At 43.5% G+C, this 26,657-nt stretch overlaps 1 protein-coding gene across 7 annotated transcripts in view; it reads right to left on the reverse strand.

Annotated features, from left to right (window-relative positions):
- Window positions 1-26,657, reverse strand: part of utrn (utrophin) — a 137,973-nt gene that overhangs the window by 54,873 nt on the left and 56,443 nt on the right. For all 7 annotated transcript variants that reach the window (XM_061811845.1, XM_061811841.1, XM_061811843.1 and 4 more), the window contains one exon: window positions 739-911. In XM_061811845.1, the coding sequence (XP_061667829.1) occupies window positions 739-911 (173 nt within the window). The remainder of the gene's footprint in view (window positions 1-738; window positions 912-26,657) is intronic.

The following is a 26,657-nucleotide window of genomic DNA, read 5'->3' on the forward strand; positions in this document are numbered from 1 at the left end:
ACCCCGGTGGCACGGCAAGAGACACGCCGAAGCAGAGGGCGAGGGGTATCTGACGGACGACGTCCCCCAGACCGCGTAAATATTTCACGGGCGTGCGAGTCACGCTCGATGAAGGGGAAAAAGCCATCTGTGTCGTCTTTTATGGGCCGAGCTCAGCGAATGGTGTGATGTCTTTAGGGTTATAAATTATGAATAACACGATAAGTGGAGCGGTAATGGAGAAGAGTGACCTTTGAAGTGGCCTTATATTAGGGTTCAAATTTTTCTTTATGTAGAGGAGAGTTGCATTGGTTTAAATAGCGAATATTTGTAGAAGAAAAACAAAACAAACAAAAAAAAAACAACTCGGGAGTCAATAGAGGGCGCTAGGGCGGAGCCTCACCACTTAAGTTGCTCAACGCATTACTTTCCAAACAAAAACAATGATAAAATGTAAATATTTTGAAATTTATTTTTTTATGATCAGGATCAATCGCACAAAAGTTTAATTTAGGTAGCTCAATTCAAAAAGTAAAACTTGTGTTATACACTCGGAGTGAAATATTATCACATATTATTCTAGCAAACAAAACAAACCCCCTTTCACCATCTCTAAAAAGTACAATATTTAAAGAAAAATGAAAAATTTGAACAAAGAATCCAGGCAAGAATTACTCCAATAAGTGGAATTTTCCGCCATATTCTAATGCACTGAGAAGTACCAACGTCACGTCGAGCTCAAGCTGGTCGTTGACTGACCGAATGTTGGCCGATTTGGCCTTGAGGTCGCTCCAGCGTTGGTTCATGTCGTCCAGCCTCTGTTGAAGGAACACGGCCTCCTCGGAGCTCCCCAGGGCCTTGACCATTTTGGACTTGTTGCCGTCCACGCTCTTGTAGATGTCATTGTGGGCGTCGATCTCGGCCTGGATGTCCTGCGCAGACGCACACAGATACGAGAATAAGTCGCTTGAACGTCATACACGCTAGTAAAGCGACAAATCATGGCGGCGGGATTCGCGTCGAGGGTGTTTCACAGGGGCGGAGGGCTGGAATTTTTATTTTTTTGCGGAATGCCTCGGAGACCCTCTTTGACTGCAAAGACCTCGACTTCACTCCGTTGACACGGAACGTCAACCCGGGAGCGACTCCCTGAGCGGCGTCTGCCTGCGCGCTCGCTGCCTTCGCGCTTATCACTGGGAGAGTATTAAAACAAACTTATTAAAGAATTCCTTTTTGCCTGTCACTCTGATGCTGTCACAAAAAAAAAAAAAAAAAAAAATGGGAGACTGTCATCACGCACCACTTTAAGGACTAAAAAAAGAAAAAGCCATTTCTTCAGTTCTTTAAATAATAGCTCAAACGTGCTGGTTTTAAACTTTTTATCATTCGCAGTTGGAAGTTAAGCAACAAATGTTAAGAAGAGAATTGAATATTGTATATGTAAACAGAAAAATGTTCAACTAACCACATAATTTGGTCTAACAAAAGTCTGTCAGCTTAATGCTAACATACAATGCAAATTGCCATTGGCGGGACGAAAGAGAAATTAGCAACGACCTTATCGTGATTTGAAATGCTCAAACACTCGCTGCTGCGTCTGTGCGTTAGCGCGTAGCCACGAAGCTTCCCGGGCTTTATTTTTGGGATGTGTAAAATCGCTCCACTTTTTCCTGCCGCCCGCTCTCTATGGGACGCTCCCTTCCGTTCGAGCCATTTGAACGCTAAATAAAGAAGCCCCAGTAGCGTATGGATGCGTTGTGCGCACGCGTGTGTGTGTGTGTGTGTGTAATACTGCCTGCAGTGTTATATGCAGATGACACGGATTTTGTGTAACAGCAATGTAATAGCAAATCCAGCCCATCCATCCATTTTCTGAGCCCCTTATCCTCACGATGGTCATGAGAGCACGAGAGCCTATCCCAGTACCATCGGACAGGGAGCGGGGTACACCCTGAACTGGTCGCCAGCCAATCGCAGGGCACATCGAGACAAACAGCCGCACTCCCAATCGCACCTACGGGCAATTTAGAGTGTCCAATTGATGTTGCATGTTTTGGGGATGTGGGAGGGAACCGGAGTGCCCGTAGAAAACCCACGCAGGCACGGGGGACAACGTCCAAACTCCACACATGCGGATCCGGGATTCAACCCGGTACCTCAGAACTGTGAGGCCAACCAGTTGATCCAACGTTCCGCCGAATCCAGCCCATGTTAGTTTTAAAGTGCGAATCATCTTACCCCGTCAAAATAAATATCACCCCACGAAAAAAAAAATGTTCTGATTTATGTTTCAATGAAGAAAAACTGCATTTTATAAAATTGTCTATTATCAACATACAATCATTACATAACTAAATAGAATTCAATCGTTTTTGTCACACTATCACATGAAAGGCCATCATGGTGCTTTGTTTGTGTATTCGACATATACTCTATTGTTTAGGAGATGTCTCAACTTCTCGACAGCTCATCCGTACGGCGCTATTTTTAGTCATTCTTTGCAGTGGATAAAGAATATATGACTGTGAGTACTGTTGTATTATCCTTCAACATGTGTTTGCATCATTTGTGTTCGCTCCGTTGCTTAAATGGTCATTGCGCTGCAATAGCGATGTTGTTTACCATTAGCATTAAGCTAGCAGACAGAAAGGCTAAGCTATGTGGTGAGAATTCTCATTTTTTTCCAGTGTAAACTCCATATGAGAGTGGAAATAAACTGTTTTAATGACGTGTTCACTATTTGCTACCTTTTTGTGAAGGAGAGTGGAGTTTATACAGTATAGTCGTATGTCAGGTTTGCGCTCGCCAGCCGAAGCAAAAGAAAAAATAAAATGTCCCGCTGTAAGTTGGGCTCGTATTATTTGTGTATTCCCTTTGACTGCTTGAAAACGTTTGAAGCACTTAGACGATATCAAAAGCGCGACGTTAAAAGTGCGTCTATGAGACGAGCTGGAAATTTGGCACGTCCTCACAATGACACCGCGTCGGCGCTCGGAGGAAGATTCACGCGCTGCCGCTGAGCCAGCTGGACCGAGCGCCAGTCATTACCCGAGTGTTTCCCCTCTCTTTCCCGGGTTTTTTTTTTTTTTTTTTTTTTTTACTTTTTTTAAACATACACTTACTATAAGCAGATGGCACGCACTGGGAGGGGAAAACGAGACACCGCGCGGGCATTCGTACAGCGGACATTCATTCGCAAAAGCCCCTTTTAGAATTCGTTTTAGCAATTGAAAGACCGCCGGTGTCGTGACGCCAAACAAAATATTAGCGCAGTAAAAGGAACATAACTCAGCGTGCCACAAAAAGGCCTTCTGTATGCTCGTATTTCACCGTTCTAATCGCAGCTGATGGATGCTAATTAATTAAATTTGGAGGTTTGGAGGCCCACGGCACTGTTATTAATTATGGAAAAATACTGCCGACATGCAATGCGTGTCTGGAAATGACGGGAAAAGTGCACCACTTAGCACCTCAGACAAAGGCGTGCATGTGTGTGCGTAGGTGGGTAAAAAACTAACAGAAAAGTTGAACGTTTATTTTAGAGACGATGATGAGCCTCGTTTGAGCTGCGGGTTGTTCGCCGTCAACGCTTTGGAGCGCACGTTTATCTTAATGTAAACGAATGTAATTTTTTTTGTGATTTCAAATTGCACTCCGGCTTTGCGATATTTTCCAGGAGAAGTACCGACTGTGTAACGAACTCAGTAATAAAGTAGTAATAAAGTTAAAAGCCCTCAAATATATTGTAAAAGATTGACTCTTTAAAGTGGAAAACAACACGTGAATATTTGATATTTTTATACCGCATTTAGAGACCCTGACATGTTTTATTTTTTCCCTCCTTCCAATTTCAATCTTTGACCAGTCACATCACATTAGAAATTATTCTTTTTTTTTTTTGTTGTTGAATGTTTTCTATGCAAATACTGCTGCCTACAAAGGCTAAAAATAACCCCAAATATACATATTTAAATCGTGCAACTTGCATATAGATCAAGTCTTCAAAATGGTGAAAAATCCAGCGGTTTATTTTAGGGGGCGCCGTTGCTGGAATGCAATAAAACCGAGCCCCACTCAACTTTCAATTAAATACAACTTTTCTACCACCCGCAAAATGCTTTTGATAGTTTGTTCAAGATCGTTCTTTGGCCAACTCGGAACTTTATCTGAGCTCCAAAAATATTGTTTGCTTCAATCCTCCCGCGGGTGGAATCTATCACACCGGGTCGGAGCATGCTTTTCCACACCGTGACGACGAGGCGCTCTAATTACAGTCCCCACACTGGCTGACAAGTTATGTAGACTCCCCCTTTTCTCCCTCCTGGTGCTTCTGCCTTCCTCGCCGTAACATGCGCACACTCGGGGCTGACAACGTGGCACTCTAAACCGGCTACGGTCCAGCAGAGAGCAAGTCCAGATGGTGACTGTCAAGCCAGACTGCATGTTAGAGCATCAAGAAAGGATGAGAATAAAGTAGCAGTTTGGATTTCAAGTGGGGCACATAAATACCTGTTCAAACTTCCTGAGTAGCTCATGCAGACTGAAGTTTAAACCAATCATATTAGCACACGCGTTTGGCTCCTCCCACTCCTTCTAAACGTTTCTACGTCATCTCTGCTTTCCAACTGGTCGAAGGTCAGCGATCAGCGTCCGAAACGACGTCAATCTCTTGTCCGTCGCGGATCACCCGATCCTGCGCACATGTTCTCGGGATCCGAGCCGCCCGTGCAACCGCGCTTCGGGAGGCGGGAAACGGCAAATCGGGATTTAACGGGCCAAGAAATCTTGGATTGGAAGTCTGCAAATCGATAAGACGCCGGCTGTCTTGAGGGACGTTCAGACTTCGCCTTCGAGGGACGTCCGGCCTTGTCGTGGGTTACCTCATTCTGGCCCCCCCCCCCCCGAAAGCCACTTGTCAGTTCTCAGGTGCGCCCTTTGGGGTCTCCGGTGACCTCCCCAACAACAACCAATCACGGCCAGTCAAGGAATGCTTTCTTCTGGTCCCGGAGCACAAAGGTCACGTGTTCATCGGGCGGCCCGGCGTCGCCATCTTTTGACTTCGAGCCTCGCTCGATCCGACCTCCTCCGAGAAGACGCCTCGTTCATGGCCCGTCCAGATTTTCTCCAAAAGCTTCCCGGTTGGTTGGATGTCTGCTCCTCCAGCGCTTCTTGGGGGGTCTCACCGTGCCGCCGGTCGTCTCAGCGGCTCTCCGGCCCACTGCAAGCCCCCCTCTCTGGGTTTCACAGCTGTTTATTATTGTAATTTCCCCTCCTCTTCCTCACTCGCTCGCTCGCTCTCTCTCTCTCTCTCCCACCCTGGCTGTCCCCTAAACTAACTTGGACATGCCAGACACACTTCCTGAGGCCGACCCTCGCTGCCCCCTCCCCGCCCGCAATGCTTTTGAAACCGGTCGACAAAGTTTCAGAGGCGAAGTGATGACTGTGCCACCAGCCCAAAAGTGCAAAGAAAAAGTAAAAAAAAAAAAAAAAAAAAAGAGAAAATGAATGGTGCACGTATACCCACACTTTGATATTGGAACCGTGCCAGACTTTTTGGATTGTGAATAATTTCAGGGTTGGATTTTTTTTTTTTTTTTGTATTGTATACAAGAGAAAGTATGAATTGGCTTTTGTACGATTCAATTCCAAGGGTCGCCCTGTGACAGGGAATTTGAAACCTGAGGCACGGGAACCAAGAAAAACACGATGAAAGGAAGATTTGTTCCGTCCCCGTCCTAGATTCCACTACTGTATCTCCGAGGTGTCAATCTTGAGGCTCGGGGGCCCGGATCCAGCACAGAATTTCATAAACCTTTCGAGGAAAGCTCAAGTCTCCATCAGAGGAACTCGTGTTTTCCGAGTTGTAAAATACGGGAGGGTTACGGTTTGTATTGCTCGGCGGCCCCCGGGCGCGCGCTCTTCGTCGTCGTCGGGCTTTCCGCGTCAACGCTGCGTATGTTCGAGACGCGCTGGCGACAGTGCGGGTCGGCGTTGGCAACGGAAGAAGCGGAGACACGTGCCCGCACATCAAAGACGAGCAGACAGATGGCTGTCAGGCCGAGGGAGCCCGAGTGAGGGGGAAGGAAAAAAAAAAAAAAAAAAGACAAATACAAGGTTGAATATTCATAAGGATGAAGACTTTGAAGTGCACTTAGCTCATTAAAAAGATCTACATACTCCGGGCCCTTTAAACAGCATTTTTGATTCATGCAGACAACTACACTGCTTGAGGAATTTCTGGCTAATCGTGTAAAATGTATGAGATGATAGAGACTTTTTTTTTTTTAAGAGCTGTGCTTTTTATAGTGATGATATAATGCATGTTTACAACTTGACTAATGTTAAACACGACATATTATGGGGGTATTTTGGAATAGGGACTGTGTTCCCACGCCATGATCACGGTTCTTCATTTGTGCCAATGTAAAAATGATTTTTTTTTTTCTGATGGAATTTCATTGGACAGCAAAACATTTTTTGATGAAACTGTGAAGATGGTTGACGTCTGTTTTTTGATCATTCAAACGTACAGTACAGCCTCGGTTCTCGACCACAATCCGTTCTAGAGGGCGGTTCGAAAACTGATTGGTTCGAAAACGCAGACGTTCGAGAACCGAGGCTGTACTGTATTTTTTATTTTATTTTTTTTCGGCAGATGGGAATTCACAACAGAGCGCGTCGTGGGTAAGCTGGTCTGGCCCCGCACGTTCTTTTTTTTCCGGGTTTTGTTGGGGTCGTTCGAGTACCGATTTTCAAGCCAAAAAAATAAAAATCTCAAAATTTTCGTTCAAAAACTGATTTGTTCGAGAACCGAGGCTGTACTGTATTTCAAAGCTTATTAAGCCACCCCACACCCCTATTAATGTCTACCATACTATAAGGAATACTTTCTATATTCAAATACTTATAAATTCATAAACATACAGTAATACACGGTAGTATTGTACAATACATACATTTACTTACAAATCTCGTGATCAGGGACATCATGTGCGATATGAATGCAAAATAAAAATCAGTAATTGTACAACTAAATTGGACACCAAAATACGTCTGAAGTGATTGGCACACACATTCACTGCCATTGACGGCTTTAGAAGTCAAACATCCGTGTTGACTGGGAAGGCTGGCAGGGAGTGAGTTTTAATAGATTTCATAATCAGCATCTCTAAATGAGTATGATGCATTTTCGCCAAATGTTTTTGTATTTGTTAGTAGACAAATATTGATTAAAGAGGATTTATCCGCCACATTTTTGTGCCGTCATCCTGCGTTTTAGGATCGCATCGACGGTTTCTGTACGTTCGACATTTTCGTCGAAGGACTACATTGGGGGGGGGGGGTGACAAAAGAACCAGTCTGCCATGCGAAGTGGTGCCGAGAAGGAACAGAAGTAATGCCGCCGCCTACACAAGAGTTAAACAAGCATGTAAGAGGATCACAAACAAGGCAGTGGCACACACTAACACGCTTGGGATTTATTTTCACTTAACGGGCAACATTGCTCGATGGTACACATCCCAAAAAGCTTGTGCCCTCAAATGATCCTGCCTTTAAAAATGCAGAGCTTGTTTTATCCCCCCCCCCCCAGGAAGCTCCAGGTTATCTCCGGCCCAATGAAATGGCGTGCGGAAACCTCCATTTAACCATAAATTAGCCGACGATGTGACACAACTCCCATTAGGGAAGACAAGTGTGGGGGGGGGGGGGGTCATCGGCGTCATCCAGTGGGCAAATCAATAACGCAGCACAGGTCACATCCGTGTGATTGCTCGGAAACGACGATGAAATGGAGTGTCAGGGGCTCGCATCTCGAACAAATCGGGACATTCGTAACCCAAGGCACCACCGTTCCTGTTAGCATCACGCTCGCTAACGTTCTCGTCGCGAAGTTCTACAATCGCCTCCCATTTCTTGATGCGAAGAGAGTGAGAACAGGTGCTAAGATTACTTTAAATTTTGTTTTAATACATTATCTTTATAGCATGTAGAAGGGGCAAGACTGGAACAAAACATTTTAAATGGTCAGATTTTCACAACTGTGGATGAAATGGATACCCCCACTCACAATGTACCGTGACGTTGTTCAATAAAACTTAATCGCGTCCCCAAAACAGCTCCACGCTGATTGCAAGCCAATGGGAGTCAAATGAGAATCCGATTGGCCGCGGCGATCAACTTGATGATGATGTTTCAAGACACCCGATCGTCTTGATGTGAACGAAAGGAGACTTTTGAAGAAAGGGAGGCTTCAAAGATGAGCAGCGCTGACGGATGGGGGAAGATGACTCGCTTGGGAAAGGCGGAGGAGAACGAAACCGGATGGAAAAGGGACCGTCGAACGCCGCCGCTATTCTCCGACCGACGAAAACTTCAATGCTTCTTCACAATGTACCACTGACCGTCTGGATGAAGTTATAATTCAGTGACCATCTGACAAAATGACCACGTTTAATTCAAAATGGCAGATTTCCTGCCCTTTTGGAACAAAGTTTCTGTACACCATTTTTGTCACGGGCCACGATGTAGTTACAGTTTCCCTAAATCTTTCACCTCATCATATTTACAGATGACATTTATTAGCTAGTTTTGTCATCGCAAATCAAGGGTAAAGGGTTATTGAAATATTGGTATCTCAATGTTATCATTTGTGAAATGACAATGTGAAACTTTAGAACAGTTTTTTTTTCTTTTTTTTTTTTAAATCATGGAAGTTGATTCACGGGCCACAAAAAAAAAAAAAAAAAAAAAAAAAACCATCCGGCGGGCCAGATTTGGCCCCGGGCCTCGAGTTTGACCCCTGTGCTGTACACTTTTGGAGGCTGAAAACGGTGGCAGACTTCCTGTTTCTTTTGGGCCATGGGTTGTTGAGACTTTTTGGCAAGCATAGAAATGCCTACCAACCTCACTTTGGGAGGTGAATTTTGAAAAATGCGGAATTTGGCTTTTTTTTTTTTGTAAATATGGGAAAGTCTCGAAATAGCGATTTATACGGCTCAAGAATCATAATGAAAAACAAACGGAGCAAATTCAAAGAGCAACACAAACACGCCGCTTACCGCGGCGGCGGCTATTTTTCCCAATATTTCCGTTATTTTCGAGTGTTTCGTTGGGGCGGGAGAACGATGGGAGTCCGGATAAGAGCTTCAGCTGCAGGTGGTGTGAGAAAAGGTCCCGCTCGCCTCCGCCGAAGCAAAACATTCCATTGGGCTCAACGATAACAAGCCCGCCTTTTAAATCATATATTTTCCAAATCGCACATTGGTAAACATCGCCCTGCGCCACCGCCCCCACACATAGCTCGTATTCCTCCATCCTTTTTTTTTTGCCTCATAAATATGCATTATTCCCAGTATTTCTCCTTTAAATTCAAAACATCCTTGCTTTCAGGATGGAAAAGAAGAGGTAGGAACTGGCCTTGAAAGGGCATGACCGAAAAAAAAAAAATCCATAGATCTTCGAAAGAGCCTTGCCGGGAATGAGGAGCTGACACGCGAAGGAGATTTAACGCTTAAATTTAGATACAAATCAATAGATAATGTGCTTCCTGTCGACCAAACATCGGGCGGATCAATGCATGAAGCAGACAGAAGAGTGGCGGTGACTGTAATGGATAACAAAAAAAAAAAAAAAAAAAAGAAAAGTGCAGATCAGGGTGTGTCGCGCCAACAGCACTTCCTGCGCTGACACCCCCGAGGGAGTCGCCACCGGGCGGCGCCGGCAATTTTGGTGGAGGTCGGAAGGATAAGACCGCCGCCCTCCTTCCACGCTTATCTAACTTTCTGTTTGGAGTACATCGCATCTTGGAATTAATACTAACAAGATCACGACTTGGATTTTACCACTGTCAGTTTGCTACTGTTTTTTTTTTTTTTTTATATCCTATCTGGCTTCGACGTTCATAATTCCAAGACACGCGTGTCTAACATCAAGATGCAAATCGCGACATACATCACGCCGAGATTAATTGGTGGAACACCAGAAGAGACGGCGTTTGCTAATGATGCAACCGGCAGGAAAAAAAAAAAAAAAAACGTGACAGGACCGTAAAGCTTTGTGACTAAATAAAGCTTCTCGTCTGCCGCACGTCAAGTCAAACAGTAGGTACAGTCGAACGCACTACAAATCTGGAAGAGAGACACGCTGCGGTCTTCCCCAAATTCTTTAATCCTTGCACCTCCTTCAACATCGCGACGTACTCTGATCACTTCCCCTCCCACACGATGCCTGAAAGTGAGGAAAAAAAAAAAAAAAAAAAACCTCAAAATAAAGTGTGTGTAAAAGACAGAGAGGGTCTCTAGTTCGGGATCATCTCACACTTTGTAAAACGATAAAAAGCAACACGTCGACTGCGAAGCAGAGCTAGCACCGCTAGCTAGAAGCGTACAAGAATCCCTTCACAGGTGATCAACAGCACACACAGTCGCGAGTGCACTTTCGATCTTTTAACTAAACAAACGCTAACAAAATAAACACAAAAAGCACAGTCATACGTTAGCTGTGCAGCCACAACTGCGCTAACCAGGCTAGCTAACGGTTAGCCAGGCGGCGTTGCCAAAAGCCGACATTAGCCGACTTCCATGGCGCTCACCAGACCAGTCAGACATGCTACAGTGTCAAACGTGAGGATGGTAACCTAAAGTGGACAACAACAATGCTTGCACCTCATGTGTATATTTTGTATTGTTGTTTAATAAGCTGGTAAAGCGTTGGCCTCACAGTTCTGAGGACCCAGGTTCGATCCCAGTCCCGCCTGTGTGGAGTTTGCATGTTCTCCCCGTGCCTGCGTGGGTTTTCTCCGAGCACATTCTTCCACATCCCAAAAACATGCAACATTAACTGGACACTCTAAATTGTCCCTTGACCCAGTTCAGGGTGTACCCCGCCTCCTGCCCGTCGACAGCTGGGATAGGCTCCATCACTCCCCGCGACCCTTGTGAGGATAAGCGGCAAAGGAACTGGATGGATGGACGGATGTTTAATAAGGAATAATTATTGGGATCATCGCAAGGATAATCAATTCTCCAAATATTCCCTAGCGCGTCTGTGCACCAGTTTAACAAACGTTGCTCTTAAATAACATTTTCCAAACTTTTTGGAGCCAAACTCACTTCCTTCAATATTCTGACTGAGTCGGAGTGCAAAAAAAAGACCTCAAAGGGGTGCGTGCATCCCAGTTTAGGCATCCCTGGCGTCCATGTTGAGGGTGGCGATACTAATAATCAGAGGCGCAGAGGAGATGGAGATGATGCGGACATGGTGGGTGCGGAGTGAATTTGTGTTCTGAAGCATAATGCGTATCTCTTAGTCACATACTGTACATCCCCCACTGTTCTTGCAGCCTCCTCATCTCCCGCTTTTAGCTTACATAGAAAGCCGAGATATGATATCATGAAGTCCTTTTACTGTACCACTCTTATGCAAGCAGTCGATTTGCGTGCTCCGCCCACGTCATTACAATAACACTTTGCTAGCATGCTAACACGATAGCAGCAAGGAGGAGTCAATGTCGCCTGCTGAAAGTTGATTATTGACACTTCACTTGAAGTTCACTGTAAAACGAAACAGACAAAGTAAAGCGCAAGGACGACGCTCGCTCTGTGTCCACGGAAATAATATTCTCTCCCCGCCTGATATAATCGAACATGAGATGAGGTCACAGAGGTGCCACCTCATCCAGTTTCTCGGCCGGGATCGGAACAACAATTCGCGACGGGCACGTCAGACGCGTGACTCGCCGCTTTTCCCCAGCAACGCCGTCGCTCAACACTAAAAGAATTGCAAAAAAAATATATTTACATACATGTAATCAACAACAACGACAAAAACAATCTGATCCAATAATAAATTCTCCGATTTTTTTTTTTTTTTAATAAACCTTGATTTTCACCCTTTCTACACGCCTCCAAACATTTTAGTCACATATCAGACAAATAAGTTGCAAATACAGTATTATAAAAAATTGCCTTTTGGAGGTGCTGTGAAAAAAAATAGCATTATTTATTAATAATTATTGAATTCCATTATTATTATTATTAGTGGTCTTGTTATAAAACTACACCACTATACCACTACATATAAATAAGCGAATGCAAAATCTACTTTACCCAAACTATAATTTAAACTCCAAACATTGTTGATAAAAAAAATATTTTTCATCATTTTAGTTTTGAAAAATATTTTTTATGCAATTCATTGATTGATTTTAATATTTAGAGATTCATTTGAGTAGGTTGCAATAAATATATCTATTATTTAATTGTATTAAAAGTAAGTCATGCCCACTTCATGTAAAATATTTGTTTGTACTGTATGTAATCGTGTATTTTATTTATATTTTAAAAAATGAAATTTAGTTGCTAACGGAGGTGATGTCAGCCCCAAGTGTGTGTTTTCAAAACCAGATTAAAAACTGTTCTTTTTAGAGTACTTCAACTTTTCCGTGATGTTTCTTCACGAAAAGCTGTTTTACCGGGACTTTTGATTTTTAAATGTTTTTATTTTTGTATTTGAAAGATTTTAATCATAAAAAGCGCATTGAGTTACCTTGTGTATGAAATGCGCTATAGAAATAAATTTGCTTTGCTTATAGGTTCGTTGATTTTTTTAAATTTATATTAGTTAACTTATACATAGGAATTATTGCTTTGTTATTAAAACATATAATTTTAACAATTTAAATGTATCTTTTTTATTCTTATTTTTTGTTTATTTTTTGTATTTATTCATTTATAAAGTGTGCTCAACTTTGCATACATCTCAGCAAGGTTCACATTTCCCCCCAAAAAAAAAAAAAAAAAAAAAAAAAACTTGCGAACTAAGTTCAACAGAAGTTAAAAAAAAAAAAAATTATAATAATTCTCTCTTTTGTAGTTTCCTCCAAAAATGTCTCGCTGTGGCGCCAGCAGGGACACGGATATAATTTCCTTCAAATTCCTGCTTTTTCACCGCGTTGCGTCAAAACTTAAGAGGTCGACGGAAAGTCGGCGTCTCCAAATTGAACTTGGCGGCACAACATAAATAAATTAAAAAACAAATCAAATAAATATAGTGAGTTGGGTAATGAGATAAATGCGGTTAAACATGAAGGAAAATGTGATAATAAACCCACGGAACATTTGGGGTTGATAGTAACGTTTTCTGTGATGTTTTTGCGATGAGTAATCCGAACCGTGCGCACGCACGCACGCGTATTCCCGCGTCGTTTTAATCAGCGGCTCCTTTGATCGCCGCGTCGAGGAAAGCCATATTGAAAAGTAGCGTGCCCTACCAGATGAAAGGCCTGCGCAATTAGGAGCATACGAGAGCTGAAATATGTATTCGTTCATAAATACTTGCACACATTGGCAGGGAAAAAAAAAAAAAAAAAAACCAGCCCACGCCCCGTCATATTCCCTTTTAAAAGAGAGGTTGGATATAATTACAAATACATAATATCAGCTCAGATTTCCTTAAAGGAGAAGAGGAACTTGCTGACACTTTAAAACACAAAGACACCGGAGCAGTAGTAAGAGATCCTCAAATTCAAGTATCTCCGAAAAGGCAGCCAACACTTGAGTGGTAAAACGAGGTAAACATTCATTTGCTCCTGGTAGACGTTTGACTGATGTCGGCGATGTTAAGAGAAAACGCTGACGTTAAGAAAGGGAAGAATTTCAAATCTGCTGCTAATATGGGGCAGATCTCATTTCCCTTCTCTCACTCACTGCTGTGGATGTTGTTTATAACGGCCAATTGGAATCCAACTTGAGGACAAACACTGCAATGATTAGCGGATCCCTGTAGATGGCGATGTTACGCCGCTTCGCACTTGATCAGCACAGCTTTTGAGTAGAAAGAAAAGATTAGGCGGTTAATCTCGGCTTGTCACGTCAAATACGAGGGAGAGAATTGCAATTTCTTTGTTCCATATGAAGGTTATCTCTGTAAATATTTGATTTTGCCATCAAAAGTTCTTTCTCGTCATGTTTTTTGTCGTAGCATAGTTTGAGGTCTCACAAAAGCAAAACAAATTAGCGTCACTGTTCCGGTTCGATCCCAGACCCGCCTGTGTGGGTTTCCTCCGGGCATTGCGGTTTCCTCCCACATCCCAAAAACATGCAACATTAAATCGGACACTCTAAACTGCCCCAAGGTGTGATTGCGAGTGCTGTTGTTTTGTCCCAATGTGCCCTGGGATTGGCTGGCGACCAGTTCAGGGTGCACCCCGCCTCCTGCCCTTTGACAGCTGGGATAGGCTCCAACACTCCCCGCGACACTTGTGAGGATAGGGGGCTAAGAAAATGGATGGATGTTCTGCTCGGCATGTTCCATTTTGTAAAAGATCTTGTTTTCGCACAACGTTTGCGTTCTACTGCTCACTACTTAGAACAGGAGCAAGAAAGAAAACGAGATTATTTAGCCATCGTTGAATTTCATTGGATTGCCGTGACAACGCATTGAAGCGGAAATCAGGAGAATAGACGGGATTTGATAGAAGGCGATTAATTTCTCCAATTTCGGTGCGCTATAAAAAATATTTCCCCGCCATGTTGAGCGGCTGTCGCAGCCAAAGAAAGAACCCTTCAACGAAATAACCTTTTTTTCTTTTTTTATGTCTCGCCATCATCTTCGGCTTTCAAGTCCAGAGATGCAAAAGATGCATCAGAATGCTTCTAAGCGGGCCCCTCGCATCCCTCCTGGAGAAGTGGGAGAAGATGGGCCGGATCCATTTCCTGGGCCCAGATTTGCATCTATTTAGCGCTGCGGGCCCGTCCAAGGTGTCAGAAGACGGGAGCCAATTAACCCGTCTTTAACCTGCCGACGCCTTGCAGAGAAAAGGCAGAATTAAAAAGCGCTCGGGAGACGACAGGCCGAGAAATAAAAGCTGATGAATGAACGGCGCCTTGGAAACGGCAACATTGCCCCACTACAACAACTTCTTCATCTGCTCCAATTATTTATTTTGTGATCGTTTTGATTGGAGAATTCCTATTGAATCATAGACCACTTTTTGAGCGCGTCGCTAAACCCGAAAACAAAGCGATTCAAGTGTACCCTGATGAAAATATTCCTAGATTTGGGAGGGTTCCCCATGTAGAAGTGGCCCAAGTGATTCTATTCTCATTATTTCACGCGATGACTGACGGAACTCATATCACACCGTGAGACGGATTGAATTAATTCCGATTGCGGATGGCTGCAATATCGCCGACGATCAATCCGCCCCTGGAAAGCGTCACTGTGTGTACCTTTCGCCGCTTTTATTTTTATTTATAGCACGTCCCCGCGCATCATATTTGAGCTTTTTTTAATGAAGGCTGATCGACTGAGCCGTCCTCCCCGGCGGCGGCGGCAGCCTCTGTAATTTAAGCCTGAAAGAGGCTACAAAAATAATGAAATATAATAAGCTGCTTTGAAGAATTGAGGACAAGCTGCAGGTTTGGAGATGTTTATCTTCGTGGAATCGCCATAATTTCTGCGCGAGGGTGCGGTAAGAAGCTCAGTAAGTCAGCGTGTCAATATTCCAGATTCAACAACTGATGATGTCTTCCTTTTTTCATTTTTCCCGGAAGGTTTTGTGTCAGTTATTTCCGTCATAGTATAATAAACACGGAGAAACACCAAGGGTCAGATTTATTATCGTTCACGGCAACTAATACACAGGCACACATCCAACCCTACCGCACAGTAATTACTGGTACACGTGACAAAAAAATTATTATTATTTTACTCATTTTTTTCCACATTTCTTCTATTTTTGTTTTTATCTTTCAGGATTTCACCACGGTAACGTTTCAGTATTGACGTACTTCATGCAATTCAACGTATCCGGGTCACCGTTTTGGTATCGGGACGCTACTTGTACGTAAGACGTCATAATTGGGCGGCCCGTCAGGTGTTGCACTCTGCACAAAAATCCATCGACTTTCTTTGCCGCTTATCCTAACAAGGGTTGCAGGGAGTGCTGGAGCCTATCCCAGCTGTCAAAGAGCAAGAGGCGGGGTACACCCTGAATTGGTCGCCAGCCAATCGCAGGGCACATGGAGACAAAGAGCCGCACTCACAATCACACCTATGGGCAATTTTGAGTGTCCAATTAATGTTGCATGTTTCTGGGATGCGGGAGGAAACTGGAGTGCCCGGAGAAAAACCACGGGGGAGAACATGCAAGCTCCACACGGGCGGGGCCGGTATCAAACCCGGGTCCTCAGAACTGTGAGTCCCACGTCTGCAGAAAATAAAAATAATAATAACAATAATGTCTGAGATTGGAGGCAGAGAACCAAAGCGAGGCAAAGCCTAAATAGCCTGCGAGCGAGCGAGGGAGCGCGTTATAGCATCTTCCATCACGGCCGTTATGCGCCCCTTTTTGATTGACGTCCTGGAAACAGCCGCTTCCCAGATGCAATTTAGCTGCCGCAGGAGGGCCAAGAACACTTTCCAGGATTTGGGACCCACCCAATCTACAGTGGAGGGAGGGGAAGAGCGGCAGGAAGCTTTACTTTGACAGGAAGTGACTGATATGGGCTGCGTCCATCTGATCCCGTTTTTTTTTTTGTTTGTTTTTTTTTTCCTATGCCATCAGCATTTGTGTGGCATTTATCCCAATCAGAAAGGTGAAAGCGGCCACATTCTGGGCACCAAGTCGGGATTTTGGTCAAAGAAGATTTCGCGAACCAAAGTCAGTTCGGCCATTTTTTTATTTTATTTTATTTTAGTTTTTTAAATCTTAGCAACTCCTGACGCCAGAAACAATTACGCTAATGCAATGCCAGCTCGGTCCTAATTGAAGCCATTCGCATATCAATGGCCGCTGAGAGGCCGAGCGGCCGTTTCCAAAAGCGTCAGCGAGACGATTTTGCGTCCTTTCCTCTCTTGGCAGGCGCCTCCGTTTTGCCAGAAAGGAGGACAAATTTCCGATAATCGTCCGCTTAAGTGACCTTGGAATGCTTTTATACTTACTCGCAGTGCACGGGCTATTAACTAGTAACCGTTGAAGTTTTCCACCGGATTAGCGGCATGGAGAGCATCGGTCAAAAGGAGGTAAAAGATGAAAAAAAAACGCAATTCAAGATGAGACTGACGGAAGACACGTCCTTGTCATTTTCTTGTTTCTTTTTTTTCTGGGCGGGGGGGAGACCAACAAACATTTATTGCAACAACATCTCCACTTACTCCAGTATGTTTGATGCAAAAAAAATGTAGTCATATATTATTTTATTTTCAATATGACTATAATGGGCAGCATGGTGGGATCAGCTAGTAAACCGTTGGCCTCACAGTTCTGAGGTCCCGGGTTCAATCCTGGACCCGCCTGTGTGGAGTTTGCACGTTCTCCCCGTCCCTGCGTGGGTTTCCTCCGGTTCCCTCCCACATCCCAAAAACACGCAACATTAATTGGGCACTCTAAATTGCCCCTAGGTGTGATTGCGGTTGCGGCTGTTTGTCTCCGTGTGCCCTCCGATTGGCTGGCGACCAGTTCAGGGTGTACCCTTGCCTCCTCCCCGTTGACAGCTGGGATAGGCTCCAGCATTCCCCGCGACCCTCGTGAGGATAAGCGGCAAAGAAAATGGATGGATGGATCGATGACTAGAATGGAATACTGAGAGGAGGCAAAAAGGGCCGCTAGTGCAAAGTGGAGACAGCGGAGTGGAATACTGTCCCTTGTAAAAGTACAACTTTATTGTCGCCGTGACTTTATTGTCCTTCTGGTAACAAAAGGAGGTCAGGAGGAGACTTAGGGCGGCGAGGAAAAAGTCGCCGTGGCGGTCGGTCCTTTATCTGTCACCAAATTACCAGGGCACATCCTTGTGTGTATTTCTCGCTCCCTCATCCGTTTCATTTCCTCTCGCCAGCGGGCCAGGGGCGACAGCGTCATGGCAACCGGGCTTTATGAGCCAGATAGCGGTACGACAAGTCCAATCCGACAATCGTCTCGCGCACGCTCACCCACGTGCGCTCCGTCACGCGCACAAAGTCAAAAGCAACTGCTCTATCGCGTGCACACTCGCTCACTCCCCTCTCACATACACACTTGCACATACACATTCATTTGCGCACACTCTCACACACACACACACACACGCACACGCTCGGTCCCGTTCACTCGATCACTCACGCTCGCGACCTCACTCACTCACTCATGAAAACACGACACACGCTCGCGCACTTTCAATCACACTGCATATATCCACAATATACACACAGGCACATTTTAGTTGCTTCTGCTGCTTCAATGTTCACGGACGTCTGAACACGCGCACAACCAAGCAGATGTTGTGCACGTGTTGGGTAGTAGGCGTGAGCGTGTGCGTGCATTTGAGTGCGCGAGTGGTCGGATGAGGTGTGTGCACGCGCATCCGTGTACAACCGTAACTCATCCTTCAGACAGAGGTGATGCCAGAGGGAGAAGGTAAATAGGAGGAAGGACGGACGCTCGCATTGACCTGTCAATCATTTTGCCGCCGAGCTATTGTCTGAGGGTGGGGGCGGGGCCTGACACGAGCTATAAATAGAGCAAGACGGGAAAAAAATGTTAATGGGAGTTAAAAAAAAAAAAAAAAAAAAAAAAAAAAAAAAGAGGACGCGTGATGTGGCAGCTAAGAGCACGCGTGTACTTGGGGGTTTTCGGCTAAGGGTTTAAGACGAGGATGCATCTGAGAGACGGTTGTAAGTGCTGCTGTTTTGGTTAGCAACAGAGTTTAAATTGTTTTCTATTTAATGTATGAGCAATAGCGTCTAGCAACTGCAATGACTTTCCATTTTTTCATCCCAGTGACTAATTAGGATGTGTGCTTTTTTTTTTTTTTTAAAGCGCTGGCCATTATAATGACCATTATGAGGAATTATGGTATATAAAGTGAGAGTGTGCACGCATGTGTGTGTGTTTCTCAGGGTGTTTAGCAGTATTTAATGGGCTCTCTCCGGGAACGGAAAAACATCAATCCAAAATTAGATCTTGATGAACTACCAGGAAAAATCGACTAACCGCAGGCCCAACAGAGAAAACGCACACACAAACACGTCGAGTCCAATTTGACATCAATGATGTCAAACACCCAGAATAACCTCTAATGCGACGACGTGACTTAACGCGTCTCCGTTTGGACATTTTTGACCCGCAAAATGCAATTTGCTCCGAGTCACGGCGACACCTCGCATCTAATTAGCGCCATTAGCGACATCAAATTAGAGCATCCAAATGAACAAGTTGCCTTGGATGCGCTAACCTATTTTTGGCGTACGAGCCTAAAAGAAAAGACGAGTATTAAGATTCCCAAAAATAGGAGCAATTTTCGGGGGGAGGTCCATGCAAGCATATTATATTTCAAAGGGAGCGATGATTAACTCATTCGGCTGTATTGAATCTACTATAAAATACATTTTAAGTACAGTAATAAAACTAAGTTTACCATCTAACTAAATAAAAAACAAAAAATTACATCTTGTGTATTTCAAACACTATATCTTTGCTTTAGATAAGTCCAATGTTAAAAAACTGCAAAACACAATAGATGGGCAAACAAATAGCATGAGTGCCACGGCTTTATAAATGTTGAACCAATGGAAATTTGAACACAAACGGTAAAGCAACACATGTAGACAGATAAAACAACAACATTCAAAGGCATCTATTCCTTCTCCCTTGCTAAGAATAACAAATAATACTGCACTTTACAGAGGAGCTGAGATGACTTCATGTTCAACAAATCTGTATTCATACTGGCCCCTGGTAACCAATGTGCTCCAATATCGATTACTACATTTAATACGCGCTATAGTGTAAACCGCAATAACTATTTGTATTCCGGCCACTGCCAACAATACGTTCATGCCGCGTGTTACGTGCGAGGTGACATTACGTCCTCCTCTATTGCGCCAATTTTCCTCACGTGACGCGACGGCGTTTCGCATATTTCCGACGCATCTTTTGAGCCCCACTTAAACGTGTCTCACTTGTAATCTTGAAACGTGCAAATTTCACATTTCCAATGCCTCCTTTACCCCCCCCCACTCCCGCTGGTGCCGCCGTTCTGAGACTCCGATGGCCAGCTGTTCCCCGCCGGAGATTAAAGACTATATATAAACCCGCTTTATCTTTAATCTGCTGTCAAAGAGCGGCAGAAAACATTTGCACAATGGCCACCGGATTTACGTCAAAAAGGCTCGTCGGGGCCACTGTTTTGAAAATGATTGTATTGACAGCTGTTTTTTTTTTTTTTTTTGGTCATTTGGATATTTAAAAAGCAAATGATATCATGGCGGCACAACTGGTTAGCGCGTTGGCCTCACAGTTCTGAGGACCAGTTCAGGGTGCAATCCGCCTTCTGCCCGTTGACAGCTGTATTTGGCACCAGCACTCACACGACCCTCGTGAGGATAAGCGGCTCAGAAAAAGGATGGATGGATTATATCATGTACTATTGCTATTTTTTTTCCCCACATACACAAGCAAGATCATGAACGCGACTTTAACATTTAAACACGTTTGTGTCAACTCCGACATCACATCCTTTGGCAACAAGACCGCGGAGAAGGAAGACGCTGAAGGTCAGAGAGGCCTCACGCTAACAAGGTAAATTAGATACTAGTGCGTTTCTCTGCAGGTCAGTGTGACTTTTTCCTCTACCCCCGCACAGTGTGAGTTGTTCAAAAAAAAAATTAAAATAAAAAAAATAAAATCCGCTGGCTGCTGCTGTGATTTCCTGTTCAACAGCAAAGAAGCTGTCAAGATAGCCTGGGGATAATAGAAATGGATATTTTTTTATTTTGTGACAATATTTACTATGTTAGTGCAATGAATACGGTAGCACGGAGTTGTCTATTGTTACCGTTCACTACCGTATTGCGTATTTCTAATAATTTGATTTGCACGGTAAACAGGAAACCCAGGTCTACTGCAAAGGATGCAGTATAATTAAAAGCAAGAAGAAGAGGTGGAGAAGTTTACCAAATGAGCTCTACTAGTAGTTTCTTCAAAAAATATATTTTTTTATTTGATTTTTAATTTTTCATTAACGCTCCTCATTGATTTAGAACATTTTTATTGTATTTTCTTTTTGGTACACCATTTATTTTCATTACGTATTTATTAGTGCATTTTTATCATCCCACTAGTAACTTTAAAATATATTTAATTTATATAAATGTATATTTAGATATATTTAGATATATAAATAGAAATCATTTTAAAATTATTTTATTTCATTATTAATTTATATTAATTAATTATATTTATCAATTTATTTGAATAATAAAAAGAATATTTCAGGTTGGTTTTATACATTCAGTGACTTATGTATTGTAATTAGTTTGAATATTTAGTTTTACTCTTACAGATACACAAAGTCCTGTGAAAAAGCTCACCCACATCGTAAATTATTTTTTTTGTAGTTTAGTTTCGCCACTTTTATGATTACCGTCATCTAACAAAATGTAAATACCAGACAACGTTGCTTTTAAAAGGCGATTTTAGCTTGATTCATTTATTTCCTCACCATTTTCTTTGGAAATACGCCACAAGAAGCATTGGCAAGAGAACCGGAACTCGCTGTCAAGTAGTTTTACAACTTTGTGAGTTACGTCCTGTCCAAAAAAAAAAAAAAAAAAAAAGGTGTTGTTGCGGGCAACAAAGTGCTGCCTCATTCTGGCCAGAGCCTTTGCTTGCTTGCTTTTGCGGCATCATAAAGTGCGCCAGGCGATCAAGCACGCGAGCATTAGCCGCTCCGGCTTGCCGTTCGCATCTGGCCCGAGAGCCGCTAATGGAACGGGTTGCGCACAACACAAATCCGTGGCGAGGCATTAGCGGCTCAATAGGACCGGGACGCGAGAAAAAACACGCAAACAGACGCAGCTTCGTGGACTCGGTTCTTCTGGCGTCTAATGACAATAGGTTATCGGTTGAAAGGCCGACGGCGTCGTGACGTGGAAGTTCAAGAACCGGGAAGAAAAATAAGAGTCTTCCGATACTTTACGTCGCACGTTGAAAACCTCGTGGTTTTAATTTTTTAGGACGGTCCATTCACGAGTTGCACTTGAACTTGGAAAAGTGGAAGAATGAGAAACCGGAAACGCTCTTCATTCTCCAACTGGAAAGATAAACCAATCGCTAGAAGACGCTTCTTGTCGGGCCGGCATTACTTCCGAGTCGTATAAGGCGACAGACGCCTCCGTCGCTTCGATTTGTTCGGACCGCGCCGCATAACCGCAACGACGCGAACGGCGGATCCATCGATTTTCAAAGACGGCAAACGGACAAACAAACGCGGATTTATTGCTGCTGCCATTGCAGCCTAATCCGAAATGCGAGGCTGACTTCAAAACGCACGGTCACGGTTGTGTTTACCACCACCCCCACCTGCCTGTGGCCTTGTGCGCGCTCGCTCGGTCTCCGTGTTTATGTCAGCGGGAGTTTATTGGTAAAGACATGAAGAGCGGCACGCCTGGTTTATTCATCGTGAGGCGCCGGTGGCGAGTTTGATCAGCCTGTGCGTGTGTTGCTGAAAATTGGCAGAAGGATCCACCTCTGCCACTCCACACCCCCAACAGGAGCGTCCAGCTCCTCTTATTACTCGGCCAGCTCCGGATGCGTATACTCTCATTTTCCCCCCGTCGAAGCCCAACTTTAGACGGGCGACCTGAAGCCACCTTTCGCCTATTGGGATGTCTGTGCCTCTAATGCCTTTGGGCATCACACGTGACCGTTTTTAAATAGTTTTACCCTTTCCAGACAAACGCATTTAAGCCTGCTCAGACAATTTTCGAAAGTATTCCTTACTGCATGTTCTCACGCTGTTATTCGCTGCGGACAGTTTGTCATTCCCAGTTACAGTAGACTTGGGTCAGCCCCAAATGTGATTTTTTTTTTTAAAATCTTTTTTCCTCATGCTTTTTAGAATATATCCACTTTTTGACTGTATGTGGTTTTAATTGTCTTTTTTTAATATTGTTTTTATTCATTGCACTAACATAGTAAATATTGTCACAAAATAAAAAAATATCAATTTCTATTATATTTTATATTAGTCATTTTTATTGTTTTCAAATGCCTTTAATCACTTAAACGCACATTGAGTTACCTCATGTATGAAATGTGCTATAGAAATAAATTTGCTTTGCTTTAGACTGTAATAATAATCACCAAATTAAACAAGAAAACGGAATTTCGTCTAATTAAAGTCTGCTACCTTAATGGTAACATGGCCAAATAATTAACAATTGTCGCAGACAAATATTCTTTATCCTCTGTAAAGAACAACAAGTATTACCATATTTTTCGCATTATAAGGCGCACCACATTATGAAGCGCACTTTAAATGAAAGGCCTGTTTTAAAACTTTTTTTCATATATAAGCCGCACTGCATTATAAGGCGCATAGAATGGACGCTACAGCAGAGGCTGGGGTGAAGTTATGCATCCAATAGATGGCGCTGCGCAAAAGGTAATGTCAACAAAACAGTCAGATATGTCAGTCAAATGTTATTAATCGATTGCAAACCAGCGTTCTGACAACTCCGTTCACTCCCAAAATGAATTAACAGCTGTTTTGTTATTTCTACCGAGGTAAAGCCATTGACGTAGTATAGGAGCCATTTTAGGGTCTTTACACAAACACACATGTGCAAATGAAATGGCACGCTTTGCGCAGTCATGTATCCCAGCATGCCCCGGAAAATTAAAGGCTCTTAGGTGCACCTTATAGTCCGGAAAATACTGTACTTCAGCTTAGTGAGGAGTTTTAAAAAGCTCCATGTAGTGTAAATGCGTGTTTTTCACTGCCTCCAAGTGGCTAAAGCAAAAAAAAGTTTTAAAAAAATATTGAATCATTTGCATTGTATTTAATCATCGAACTACTATATGTTGCTGGAGTGCAACATTCTCAAGTGCAATTTTTTTCATTGAAAAATACATGGGCTGGAACAGATGACGAACATTTCCATTCATTTTAATGAGGAAAGCTGACTTACAATGAAGAAAACAGCTTAGGATGAGTGCAAAAGATGAAATGACTCGTTGCGAGGGAAGACTGGGCGGTTTGCCCTCAGATGGCAACCATAACTATGACGTAGCGCGCGACGAAATCATGTTTGACACGCCGGCTCCAGCTCCATCCCACAAACGCCGCAGGGCAGGTGAGTCTGGAGCCGTCTAACCTTGAGCTCCAAAGAGCTCTTTTGGGTTATTAGCGTCAAACAGGAGCTCAGGTGCAGGCGGGACGAGCTCCCTCCCAACACGGATCCTGCTCAAATTAGCCCGATCCGCCTCCCGTTCCTCTACCCACAATGCATGTCTGTCTATGCTTGCCTGAACGCCAAACCGCTCACCCCCGGATGCGCAAGCGGACCGCCGTGCTGTTAATAATACACGCCGAGTGATGACTAGGAAAGATTTGCTGAGAGGTTCATAAACGCACTTCATTAAAAAGCGTCAAGGTGGTATTGGGAGGCAATAAGCTGTAATGAAGATGCGTTGCGGCCCCCAAATCTACATCGTGTGCTAACCACGCACCGTGCGTGAAGCACTAAACGGGCTGAAGAAATCAAAACAGGACATTTCCAATGCAATGTTTTATTACTCCTAAACCTCTGTGGTTTTTATTTGTATTTTTTTTTTTTATTATTATTATTTTTAATCAGAAGAGAAGTAAATCCTGCTAGTTCGACTAGTTTGGACCTCGTTCGACAAGACGGAGAAGAAAACTATTCGCGTGCCCCAATAATGGAGAAAACTCGGCTAAAAATAAAACCCGATAAAAGGCTTCTGATTGTGTCCAATGCGGAACGCAAGGACACTTCTTGTTCTTCTCTACTAAGAGGCAACAAAAGCAGTACACGTTTGTACTGCATTAATGTGCAGTACGGTGAATCTTCATGGCGACCCGCAATATAATCTTCCATATGGAGACAATTTCTTAATATAGAAATATGACACACACAGTAGTTACGTTACTCACTACACTCGTGTTATAGTTTAATGTAAACGTGACACCTAAGATAAAAGACAACAAAATATTTTATATTTAAACACCTCAATGCTCAACCAAAATATCTAATTTCATCTAACGAAAGTATGTATTGCCGACATATAACGTGATAGATAGATAGATAGATAGATAGATAGATAGATAGATAGATAGATAGATAGATAGATAGATAGATAGATAGATAGATAGATAGATAGATAGATAGATAGATAGAGATAGATAGATAGATAGATAGATAGATAGATAGATAGATAGATAGATAGATAGATAGATAGATAGATAGATAGATAGATAGATAGATAGATAGATAGATAGATAGATAGATAATTACAGTGCAACACTGAGGACAAAACAATACTCGCAGGCATATATCCTCTCGGCTCTGCCGAAGCAATGAATATGAAATAATCATGAGATTATTACACTCATGTACAAGAGTGTAGGTACACAATTACAAAAATGGCAAATTGTTATTGAAAAAAAAAGTACAGAAATTGAGAAAGCAAGATTGCGACTGCTTGAACTGAGTCGAGGGGATTCACCCGGCCCATGAGGAACAGCCCCAATCAAATCCGTCAAGCGGAAGCCAACGGTCAAGTCCGGAGGCTAGCGAGCTCGCGAGCTAGCGAGCGAGTGAGCGAGCGCCCCCTGGGAGGACAGCCAGCGACATGTCTGGCATGAGTGACTCCGTCCCGGCGAGGCGGGAAGCAGTGATGCAGCAACCCAGGGGGCGCTAATAGAGTGCCGCATAACTGATGGCTCCGCCTGCTCGCGAAATCAATCTCGCCAGGCGTCGGGTTCGAAATAAGGTGCCGGATTTCACGGTGTTAGCGGTGCTTAAAATTCTTCACAATATATGAAACCGGTTCGAGTCCAAACAAACAAACGAAAAAAGGAAAGAAGATATCCAAGGTTCTGGACGACTACGATGACTGATTTGCAAGAACTTCATTCAGATTAAATACATATGTATTGTAATTAAAGATTAAATACAACAGTAACACGTAAAAAACATAAAAAAGTGAGCCACTAACATTATGCAGACTTTGGAGTAATACTAGAAGGAGCCTCATGTACTCCTCGTGGTAAAAGTACCACACTTTGAGAATCAATTATTTACTATATAAAAACGATAAGAGTATAAAAGAATAAATTATTTTACAAAAGTGTAATTACAGTAATTAATGTACTACACGTGTTGGTGTGTTCCTTTAAGGGGCGTGGCCTCATGAATAATGTCAGGAGCTGAAATTAACAGCAGCTCCTAGTGAGTGTTCTCATTTTGGGCAATGCCGACTGGTAATACTATCACCGCAAATATTACCGGAATGTCATAAAGTTTGAAGAATAAATTCAGAATCACACGACAAATGTAAACACTGCGCACGAAAAGGTCAACGCGAACACAAACGGCCCTCGTTGGAGTGCCGGCGAGTGATGGATTTCTGGATTAAGACCGTCTTATGCGGGACTGTCACATGTTGCTTTGATTGAAGCTGGCAAGCCGTCCCCCGACCGGCGCCACGCATTTGCTTCCCCTCCCCCGTCCACGCGGGCCAAATCCTCCCGATGATGAAACGGACCCAGCTGCCAAGCAGCTGTGACGCGTTACGTCAGCGGACAGCGCTCCCAATGTGCCATTTGGTTCTCCTGATGAGACTGTCATTTTTGCTCACTCAACGGGGCAAAAGTATCCACACCCTCTGCCCGTGA

Source organism: Syngnathoides biaculeatus, chromosome 23, assembly GCF_019802595.1.
Source record: "Syngnathoides biaculeatus isolate LvHL_M chromosome 23, ASM1980259v1, whole genome shotgun sequence".
NCBI classification, from domain to species: domain Eukaryota; kingdom Metazoa; phylum Chordata; class Actinopteri; order Syngnathiformes; family Syngnathidae; genus Syngnathoides; species Syngnathoides biaculeatus.